The sequence below is a fragment of the Mixophyes fleayi genome, chromosome 4, assembly GCF_038048845.1.
Source record: "Mixophyes fleayi isolate aMixFle1 chromosome 4, aMixFle1.hap1, whole genome shotgun sequence".
NCBI classification, from domain to species: Eukaryota; Metazoa; Chordata; class Amphibia; order Anura; family Limnodynastidae; genus Mixophyes; species Mixophyes fleayi.
Genome location: NC_134405.1, coordinates 201,052,602 through 201,064,719, shown reverse-complemented (window position 1 = coordinate 201,064,719; position 12,118 = coordinate 201,052,602). Strand labels below are relative to the sequence as shown.

At 40.6% G+C, this 12,118-nt stretch overlaps 1 protein-coding gene across 2 annotated transcripts in view; it reads left to right on the top strand.

The window, feature by feature from the left end:
* Positions 1–4,544: 4,544 nt before the first annotated feature.
* Positions 4,545–12,118, top strand: part of CLTB (clathrin light chain B) — a 37,589-nt gene continuing 30,015 nt past the window's right edge. Inside the window, exon 1 of one of the 2 annotated variants that reach the window (XM_075209132.1) lies at positions 4,545–4,867. In XM_075209132.1, the coding sequence (XP_075065233.1) occupies positions 4,684–4,867 (184 nt within the window). In that variant the 5' untranslated portion in view covers positions 4,545–4,683. The remainder of the gene's footprint in view (positions 4,868–12,118) is intronic. The other variant, XM_075209133.1, reaches the window with a different exon arrangement.

The following is a 12,118-nucleotide window of genomic DNA, read 5'->3' as shown; positions in this document are numbered from 1 at the left end:
CAGACAGGCAGGGGTTAATACAGAACAGTCTGACACTTGAATTAAGTGAACTGCTCACAAAAGCAGGTAGTGAGCAACCAGAATGAATTTGGCAGAATCAGGTCACAATACAAAGGCACAATGGATAAAACAGGAACTAAAGACTTAGTAATGCTGGTATTCGGGTATAGCAGAGGGAGTGCAAGTACAAGGAGACTGAATTACCTGGTTTAGCCACTGGAGCAGGAGATACTGGTGTCCAGGTATAGTAGATGGAGTGATTGCCAGGTTAAGCTGAGAAGCTAAAGAATCTGGTTTTCCAAGTTAGACAGTGGACTGCTGATATTGAATGTCTGAATTGCCAGATAAAGCTGAGAAGCTGGAGAATCTGGTTTTCCAAGTTGGACAGTGGACTGGAAAATATTGGATGTCTGGAGGCACAGATGATCCATGGGAGAATCAGACAAATGGAGAGTTAGGCAAGCCACAGTCAGAAGCCAGAATATCCACAAACAATACCAGGGAGTAGACAGCTGCAAAGTATGCCAGGGTCTGGGTCATAGATCTACCTCTGACCTGGGCCTTGTCTCGTCTCTGATAACCGTTTCTCACTCCCGCCTACAAGACTTCTCCCGTGCTGCTCCTCACTTATGGAATTTCCTACCATGCCCAATCAGACTTTCCCACAGCCTTCAAATCTTTAGATGCTATTTGAAAACACATCTCTTTTTTAGAGATGACCTTATCCTCGATAACACTATTCACACTAATTCACCCTCACAGCTATCCCAATCTCCACTCTGAGCCACACTCGCTCCTCTTGTTTCAGCTGTGCCCTCTTCCTTTTAGAATGTAAGCTCTCTAATGAGCAGGGTCCTTCATAGCCTTTGTTTTCATGTCTCCTTTCATTTTGTCTGCCTTGTCTGTTTTTGTTTTATGTATGTACTGTTTTATGTATGTCCTTGTCTTGCCTACTGTACGGCGCTGTGGAGCACTGTTGCGCATTACAAATCTACAATAATAATAATAATAATAATAATAATAATAATATAAAAAGGTACAAAACATAGAACAAGCAAAAGTCAGATAATCAGGAGAACAATAGGCACAATTCACAGGGGTACTGACAGGGACCAGAAGCAGCAAACAATTGATGAACTGCAAGGAACAATGTTTAGGGCAAGTATATAAGGCAGTGGAACAGGTGCAGGCGATGATCAGGGAAGGAGGTTAACTCCTGCAGGCAAGGTGGAAGTGTCCAATGACAAAACAACAGCGCCTCTTGAAGCTTAGAGGTACTGCAGCCCAGTTAAAAATTAGGATCAGAGTCTTAACACTCTTCAGTCAGATGTACTGCAAAAAGGCCCAGTTCTTCATCCAAATCCAGAGAGTTTAGCTTTAATGGCATAGCAATTGAGCAAAAACTGCTCAGGAAAAAGAGAGTCTCAAAAGAAGTACTCAACACACTGTTACAGGCAAGAAAGACTTCTTCAGAGATCCATTGCAGGATTTGCAAGAAACTTATCAATCCAGAATTTCTGCCCAAGGTAGTGTCTATGTTCCACATTAATCTGAAGGTTGTACTGCCTTCTTTCTGTCCACAGGTAAAAGGTGAAAAAGAAACACGCTTAGTATGGTCACTGGTAACTGTACTGTACATTATTTTTGAAATTATAAATTTCTTAAAAAAAGAAAAGAAAGCAACAAAAACGAACATTCCCCGGACATGGGAAGAGCAAATTCCATATATCTGTCCAGGGTAGATGGGTTCAGAAACCAATAACTTTTTGTAATTTCGGATGAGCCTCAGAAAGGGTACGCCCCTTCTAAACAGGGCATTTCCAGATAGATCAGAGAAGATATTATACAGGCATACAAGAATAATGGGCATATGGTGCCAGAAACCCTGAGGGCCCACTCAATATAAACAGTGGCGATATCTTGGCCAAGCAAGGCTCAGGCTTCTGTAGTAGAGCTTTGCAGAGCAGAGTGCGGTCCTCCCTACTGTGTTATTTTGGTACGCCCATTTGTAATGGCTGCATGGTGGATTGGAGAGGAAAAATATGGATTATGTTTGCTGTTATTTACTTTTCCTCAATACACTCCATGGTGGCCTTGTGTCCCAACCATGTTTGTAATGTTTTTAGGTTTTCAGAAGACAACTTGGGAAGTCAATCAAATACATATACCATCCAGGGTGTATTTTTTTCACCTGTTTCTACCTAAATGGGAAAGGGAAACTTGCCATTGTAATGGCTGCCGTAAAGTATTTTGAGAATAAGAATTAATGGTAAATATAATTGACACTTATCTGTTTTATAAGTTAATATTTCTTGATGTATAATATTTACATTGGAAAAAAAGTGCATTGTAATAACGTTTAGGGAAAATAATATGTTAGACATTATAAGGCTTCAAAAGCTTTTTACTGTTGGCACCTAGGAAAGTGCTTCTCCTCTGATTTGCAACAGGAAGGTCCAACATGTGTCCCAGTAAAAGTAGTAGAGCAGTACCCATTCTTCACCACCTTGGAGTTGGTACAAAAATAAAATACATTTGCATAGTGGAAATGACTGGTGTCTTTTTGCACCTCAAAGAAATTCACTAAAAGTGCACTCTATCCTTTCCCTTTACCACATTTCAATAAACTCATTCTGCAAAGTGAAATCTTATTTTTACCCTGCTCCTCAAAACTAGATGCACTTTTGTGCCTGCTTTGAACTTAGGTAAAACACTCACACTCTACCCTGCTTCTCCTATCGGCCGATGTAAACTTCTGTTCCGCTGTAGTAGTGATGAGCGCAGCTGCAGCAAAATTTTGCACTAGTTGAATCCCGCAGGGAGACATGCCGTTTCACAGAGGTGACAATCTCTGGTGATACAATCTTTGAATTCCGCTGAATGATCATTCTGCACTGTAAATGTAAATTCACATTTAGCAGAATTCATAGTCTATGGGGGATATTCAATTAGGTTTCTGGTCCGCGGTAACACGCATTACCGCGGAACCAGCGCAGTGTTGCCGATAATACGGTACCGCAATAACGCAGATTTTCCTACGCAACCCTATGGGGTGCGCCCAAAAATCCACGCTATTGCGGTACCGTGGATTGACTTTGCGGCGCGTTCCCGCGGACCAGAAACCTAATTGAATATGCCCCTATATGTAGAGCTGGGAAAACAACAGTCAATTCATTCTGCTCTAAAGCTGGGTATACACATATGTAATCATACTTCAGATGCAATGGGCCTGAGTCATTAAGGAGAGCAAAGCAAAAAAAAAGGATTAATTTTGCACCTTGGCAAAACCATGTTGCATTGGAGGGGAGGTAAATTTAAAATGTGGGGACAGAGTTATAGTTGGGGTACGACATGTCCTAGATCAACTTTAAGTTTCAATGTAAAAATAAAGTCATCAAGTATTTGCGCGCTACCTGAAAAAGTAGCCAGTGTTTTCTTACACTAAGAAATAATAAATTTAATTTAAAATAATTTGCACCCCTTGCATTGTAACATGGTTTGTCCAGGATCAAATTTACCCCTTTTTTTTAGCCTTAATGACTAACGATTTCACCAACAACTGAAAGTCCTGATAAACATGCCAATTCATGCATACACACTTACACAATTTACCTTCAGAATTGTGATCTTCATCTCTCATAACCATCGGCTGAAAAGACATTAATTATTCCATCGTTGATCATGATATTCAGGAAGTTTACAAAACCAAATCATCAGATGCTATGTGTTTTGGAACACATGATCGTGGGACCATACACAGTTTTACAATATCTGACCAAAGGATTGTGAATCGTGTGAGATGCATGATAATTGCATAGGTGTGTACCCAGCTTAAGATAAGGTATTAGATCAGAACAAAAATGATTGGGAGAATACTGCACGCAATAGTTAAGGCCGAATAACAGTGAAAAATTCTGTAAACAAATGCAGAATGAGGCCAATATATTCAGTGGAACAATTCTGAAAGTTTTACTCATCTCTACTTGGCAATAAATTACTGATGGAGACTATTCTAAACACAAAATTGAACAAATGGGCATACACAGACAATAGCTAAGACACTTTCACACAATCACTTGTTTATGTGACTTATAGTTCAATTCACAAAGAGCAATCATCATTTCAATCCGGTTACCTATGTCTGCAAATTACACTGTCATGAAAGAGAGAGTCCAGTTCATGAGCAGTGCTAGACATGGAACATAATTTGCCATATTTTTTTTTCCAATAAGTTTTTATTGAAATTTTGCAATTTACATAACATACATTAAATAAAACAAACCAAATAGGGGGAATATGGGGAGGAGGGAGGGAAGGTATAAATTATAATTTGCCATATTTTATACAGTATATGTCTTGTCTAGTTTGGGGATTCCATGCACTGATAATCTCTCAATCCACTTGTTTGTTATGTAGACAAAGACATTACACAGCAGGCAGCACAGGTCCGTGGTTTCGGATCAGACAGAGAGAACAGCGCCACCTTCTGGCTCTCTGTGTGCATGGCAGTCGAGCTCATGTGATGTCATTGCCGTGGTCCTGCCTCCTGTGTTGTAGGGCTGGGTTTTGCTATTTGTGCACTAGGAATGGCTTGTACCTCCTGCTAGGATCTGCCCTGATCTCTGCATTCACTGGTCAATAGGTCACACATCGCTGCGGAGGATCAGCTTCCAGGAAGGAAAGATGTCTGATGATTTTGGTTTCTTTTCCTCTTCGGAGAGCGGAGCCGCAGTGGAGAATGAAGAAGACCCAGCTGCCGCTTTCCTGGCCCAGCAGGAGAGCGAAATTGCTGGGATAGAGAATGACGAAGGATTCGGGGCAGTTCTGGTAGGCAGTCAAGCCTCCTCGATTGAGCAGTCAGATATCGGTAAGTTGCACGGTAAATATTCTGAGAGCACATCCACATCCTTGGCCGCAAAGCTTGCACTTTGAGCGGTACGAATGGGTAAGGGAATATACCCTTTCTCAAGGTCACACAATAGATGAGGAAGCAGGTGCAGGCTCCATAAGGATGGTGCATTCCGATTACAGTATATCGAGGAACGACAATCTGATTTAAGAAGTGAGATTTCCTTCTCGATTTTTAGTTAGATCGGTTTGTCTATATACCTGGGCATCTCCTGTTCATTAACTGGCAATATTGATGTAAAACGCAGGGCATTGTGTGAAATGTGCAAAGGTGAAATAATTGAGTTATTTTTGAGTGAATTGCAACCCATTAAAAACGTACTGCTAAAATTATTTTTTCATTTCATGCAGTATATGTGTTTACCTAAAGCAATTCTCCACAGATGTCAGCGGTTTTAGTGTGATGGCAAACAATTGGTGTGATATGACTGGTCTTAGGCCTCATACCCACTGGCATTTTGGCTTGCGTTTTTAGAGCTCCCTAGGCTTCTCAGTACATTCTCAATAGGTGGCAAATGGAATAAGCAGCATCCCGACATCATGCTAAGTAAAAAATGCCAGTGGGTATATTTACATTTGAAAAAATGGTATCTAGTGTCAGATGCAATTATCATGCGTTAAAAAGCGCATGTAAATGCATTTTAAACTACAGTGTGTATGGTCCTTTAGAAAGATTAATATAATGCATAGATATCTCGTTTATGCAATGAAAGAACAGAGAAGAACATAAGGTTGCATTACCAATGCAATAAAGCTATATTACCCAGAGTGATTCCAGCAGTTATCACCTCATTTGCTTGAGTGGCTTTAATCCTAATGAAAAGCTGCTCCAATCTATACATTGCCAAACTGTATTCCAAGCTTACTGCATTCAGCAAAAATTGAGGATGAGACCGTAGCACACATATATAAAGGCAAAATACATCCCAACTGTAAAGCGCTACGGAATATGTTGGTGCTATATAAATAAATTAAAATGATGATGATGATCACTTACATCACTTTGGAAACATTCAAAAATATCAAAGAATTGTTTAAATAACCTTAGTTGTATTGCTGCTATATTCTTCCTTGGCCATTATCTCTCTGCATTGTATAGCACAAGATGGCTCTAGTTTACCGAGCCCTGATCGAATGACTGGCGACAGCTCAAAACGTTTGTCTACACCATCACTCAGCTCATAGAAACTATGGTACTCCGTCGTGAAGCCAGCAGTTGCTGATTACATGACATACTGAGCCTGTATTCAATTGGCACTGAACAAGTTTTTCATTCCTGATTCATATAATTCAATATTTTCATGTGTTGAGATGTGAAGTGTCAAATACAGTATAAGTTATTTAATGTTAGTATCATGTTTTATATATTGATGTTTTTGCAGCCTCAGAACTCCAAACCTCAGCCGGTTGGCCATTCACACTTTTATAATAGCCTTGTTTGAGGATCCTTGTATAGCTGGCTAATCAATAACTGTATATGGAGGACTGTCTTTCTCAGAAATAGATTACTTAGAGTTGCTTCATGCCTCAGTAATTTCATTTGGTCCCAGTGAATGCATATGCTTTGTTCTCATGTTTATTGGCTCAGCCCACAAAATGCTTTGCACCCCTGTGCCCTGTATCAGCCCACTTGTGGTCGACTGGTTTTATGACAGAGGATTGTAAAACTAACCTCCAAAATATTATATGTCCTTTGGGCATGGTAATAATAATTTAAATACTAGGGATTCCTTCAAATCCAAAGTGTTTGTGTTCATGTGTAAAATTGTCCTAAAATATACATTTGAGTCATTACCTGTAATGTATAAATTAATTATACGGTACGTTATATGAAATAAAATTATGCAAACTAAGACCAGACCCTGATCATTACACCTAGTATACAGAGGAGAGACAGGAATTAATTTGGATTGAAACCCATTGCCCAGAGACGTAGTACTGTCCCTGGAAATCAGCAATGGTTAAGTTATAGGGGTCTGTTTATGACCCCAGCAAGATAGCCATCTTTACGTATTGCTGGAAATCACAGCCATGCATAGTAAAACACCATTGTAATTTATCATGCTGAGGCCTCCTCTAAGAGCCCCAATGAAGGCACCCCTCCTCCAGAAAGATTTTACCTAATGCTGCAGGTGAGTGGAGGAAACACTATGCACATAGCAGTGCCATGGGTGAGGGATCCAGCAAATCCAGGGAGGCTTCATCTAGATCCCATTATAAAGGACAAATAACGCCATCTCAGGATTAATGAACTGAATAGTGTTTCTGTCCCTATAGACATCTTTGGGAACAGCAGTAAGCTCTGTTAAAGGAGAAATCTCCGATTATTACCCTTTCTTAAATCGCAAAATAACAGTAAAAGATCCTTTTGCTGGCACTTGCATCGGCTCTTTGGCTCTTCACCACTTAAATAAATATTGTGGTAGAAAATAAGTTAGATATATGGGTCATTCCACATCAAATCAACACAATTTTAGAAAAAATATGTACCTTACACTTAATTTGTTTGGCCACATCTGTCTGGATGAACGCCGCAGCTTTCCCGTGCGGCGCCATTTTGCCGGGTTCTGCGGTATTTTTGCCCATTCATTCTATCTGGCCAATCAGCTGCCCAGTTCTGCTATATAAGGCACCTCCTGCAATTGTATGGTGCCAGATCTTCAAGTCTCTTCTCCTCATCAGACGTACTCAAGGTTTAGCTCCTGTGTCTCCTTGCAGCCTGCGGTGTACTTGTCTGTGCCTCCAGATCTCTGCTGACATTGTCTGGTATACAGCCCGAAGGACTTTGCATGCAGACTGCGCCTGACTCTCCGGTGCTGCACTCCGCTAACAGTCTGTTGCTTATTGTGATTCTCGTGTCACTGTTGCAGAACATCGCACCCCTCTGTCATCCGGATGCTAGGGGCTTCCCAGCTCCACAGAATCTCTACGCCACCCTCTGTAGCAGATCATCGCACTACACTGTAGCCTGGGCTCTAGAGGCTTCCCAAAACCTCCTGCAATTCTCCTTTCTTAGTGTACCAGATTCTCTTCCCAATTTCGCTCCTCAACCTCTGAGAGCACTGTGATCTGCGGTTAGGCACTCCCTCGCGGGAGTGCCTGGTGAAAACCACTTCTTTAGATTCCGCACCTCTAGGAGCGTAGCACCAATTCAAACAAACCGTTCAGGCATTTCTGAGACCCTCCAAGTGTGACACTTACAGTCTCTAATTTCAATTAAATTTGGTATAATGAAAGTGGTATAATACGCCTATAAAGTGAAACTTTAAAGGCGTATAACTTCAAAACCAGTGTACATATCAATCTAAGATTTGGGGGTTTTCTTTACACCCATGGCAGCATTTATTATACCAAGTTATTACATTCTGAAACATTCAGTTTGAAACCCTGTATTGATTTGATCTGGAATGACCCACATTTAATTCATACTTGCCAACTCTCCCGGAATGTCTGGGAGACTCCCAAATTCGGGTTGGTCTCACGGACTCCCGGGAGAGCAGGCAAGTCTCCCGCGACTGCCTTCCCAAAATGACGCGATTCGCGGTGAATCTCGTCATTTTGGCCCCGCGACAAAACGGCATTTCTGTTGCGGGGCCAAAATGACACATTTGGTCCTGTCCTCCAGTCCCGCCCCTCTCCCAGACAGAACTTGCCGAAAGTAGGCAAGTATGATTTAATTAAAGGAATTATACACCCCTCCCATGTGTCACTTTGTTGATTTCGGCCTCCAAGACTACCACTATTGGAGCCTCCCTGCCAGGCACATTAATTTACAAAAAATAAAAATGCAAAAAGCAAGTGCAACACTTTTTGTAGAAATTGCACATTTTAGATGCTGTAATGTATTGGACAAAAAGTATATCCATTACAGGTTTTGTCATTTTAACTGAAGAAGGTTAGCTGCTTAGCACTACCAACAACTTATATTTTATTCATTTTCTGTTGAAAGTAGCCTTTCACAACAAATTTTACAATGCTTTACACATACCATAGTATCTTATTGTCGGGACATGGCAATTGATACATTGCACAAAATTGCAGAGAGGTGCATGCGTTTTAAAACCATGTAACTTCAATACACAGTATGACATTCTGATATGGGATTTTACAGTTTCTACCACCCACCTAACCTAATTTGATAAATTTCCCTGTGCTCCTAGGAAGAAATCCACAAACCATACACTGTCGATGAAGGTGGGAAAGCCACTCTGTTCATTTTTGTAATAATCTGGTGCACTGACCAAAGCGCAACACATCTGAGAAAAAGTGACTAAATGCACATGTTTGTTTTCTTTCCATACAAGTTTGAGCATGGGAATCTGTCTGCATCATTTTAATTCCTGCTCCTGTCCAGTACAGACGGACCTTTAGTCTTAAATAATATCTCCACCCAAAATTAAAAATGTTGTTTGGTTGGAGTAGGCTTACAAAGAAGTACCTTATTTCCCCATGTATAAAACGCACCTTTTTCCCCAAAATTTTGGGTCTAAAAACTGGGGGCGTCTTATACAGTGGTAGTAGCGCTTACCCTGTCAGATGACTCCTCGGTCTGGTGGAGTCTTCTTTCATCTGTCCGTTCTGATCCTGATGCTGGAAAGTCGCTTACTGTCCCCTGCTAGGCACTTCCTAGCAGGGGAGGGCTGGTAAATTTTAGCCCGAGGGGCAAGACTCGACTCAGCAGCCTATTTTAATGGAAATAAATTGCAGGTGACCCAGCCCAAGGTAGCATACTATTGGACCGGCCTGGGGGGCAGTTGCCCCCCTGACACCCAGCCCAGCCTGCCCCTGCTTCCTAGCTACTTATGGATGAGTTCAGGAGATCTGCAATTAACTAGATAACACATGCATATTATTTCACATATCTTCTGTCATCATTTGGAAACTATTACATGGATATTTATAAACATTGCAAAATAAATACGGTTTTGTATGCTGACTGTGGGGGGGGGGGGACACGTTACTCCCATGTGTTAGCAGTTTTCTTTAAATGACATCTAAAAGGCTACAATATGTCCCTATAATCTCATAGTAGTGAATCCCATCAATGTGCAGTAGATGCAGTTTTGTTCATCGCTTGCTGTTCCCATTAAATACACTGGTAAATGTTGATTGTGACAGACCTGAGCAGGGAGGGGCAGGAATGCTATGAAACATGTTTATTATGGTAATGAAGGGAGGAGGTCATGTGTGGGATGATGTACACACCTTAACCTGTTACTGGCTAGTGCACCAGGTATTCATTCATTATCTCCCCCCCTTTCATTCTGTATTAACATTGCTGTTATAACTGCTTAAAGGAAAGTTATTCAAATATCATAATGTTTGGAACAACGACAGCTTTATTTAGTTTTCTGATAACGTTTTACCAGCCTGCAGCGAAATGTTTTCCTGGCAATACAATATATGTGTTGCTGTGCCAATCTTGCACTTTCCTATCCTCTTCATTCACAGTTTGACTATTTTACTGTTAAAGGAAAACACCATTTAGCGGGGGTAATGCCCACAACACTTGTAAAAAGTTTGGGAGGGAGTAGGCTTGATGTTTAGTTGTTGGCGGCAGGTGAGTGGACATGTCCTAGACTCCTAGTTAATGAATCACTTGCTGCCAACCCCCAAGATATAGCACCTTCCTTTCACATTTCTGTTGTGAATGCTGTAGTGTTTTAGCTGCTAACCAAAGTTATTCTTTTCATTCTAAATCTTAAATTTGGAACACCACATAGAGGCCCTTTATTCTGAATATTACTACTAAATCTGCTTAGATTCACATGCCCAATAGCAAATTGTTCCTAGTATATGTTCATAAGTGATAATGTAACTATTCCACATCACAGCAGCAGTTATACAAATCTACAACGGTGAAACGCAAAGCTATTTACAAGTTTCCTAATTTAGGTGAGCGTGAGATGATCTTCACTTCCAATGTCAAATAAAGTATTGCTGTTCAAAGTGTTCGCTCTGCAAAAGCATATTATCCGGTACTGTGTTGACTTATGTGGCTGCTGTAGAAAATCCTAGCAATGGCAAGTGCTGCCTGGCTGCTTAGAGAGACTGTTTATTTAGGAAACAGACAGCATTCATTGCAGGCTTTGGGTTGTTTGTCCATCCCCATTGTGTTATTCTCCCATAAAATCCCAGTGAGACAAGCTATGGGTCTTGTATTCTGTGACATTAGGGGAATGATGAAGCCCACAGTGAGAAGTATATTTCCACAGAATACACAAAGGTACAACAAGGTACCATTTATTTATATAGCGCCACTAATTCCGCAGCGCTGTACAGAGAACTCATTCACATCTGTCCCTGCCCCATTGGAGCTTACAGTCTAAATTCCCTAATATATACACACAGACAGACAGACAGAGAGGGAGACAGACAGACTAGGGTCAATTTTTTGATAGCAGCCAATTAACCTACCAGTATGTTTTTGGAGTGTGGGAGGAAACCGGAGCACCCGGAGGAAACCCATGCAAACACAGGGAGAACATACAAACTCCACACAGATAAGGCCATGGTCGGGAATCGACAACAGAACGAAAGAAATCTCTGGCGCTAATATGAATATCACAGTTATAGGTAAAAGAACACAATTTCTGACCAGGTAACAAATGCAGCAGCTCTCAAAAGGAGGTAGTGTTAACCCTCCCAACAAAGCATGCAAAAGAGAAAAAGGAGAGTTGCGCAGAAGTACCTAATAGGTTTTTAATAAAAAATGTCAATCAGCTGTGTAAAATACATGTATCGCATGCTGACAACCACAAAGTTAAGGTGGAACGTATACTATGTATACACTAGCTTTTCTAAGAAACAAATAAAATCAAAATAAAAATGTAAAGATATAAATAGATCTCAATAAAAAACAGATCACATGACCTCATAATCATGTATATACATGCATATATTGCGATGCAACCCAATACACCTATTTATCACCAGCTGGTAAATATAATTGGGATATCCAGATTTAATTGGATCCTGCAGGATATAAGGAAGGCAGAGAAATTGTTTTTCCCTTTTTGCTCTTCAAATCTATAAATACAGTTGAAATTGAACTATTACATGTACATGCAAATGATGTTTCTTATTGGAGTTTAGATCTTCAAAAAAACTGTCCTTATAAGGATCAAATATAGATGTTATCCAGTCATCAAACAGTGCAAGGGAATAATGAAAATGCTGTTAATTATCCAGAAAGTGGAATCTCTTGTCA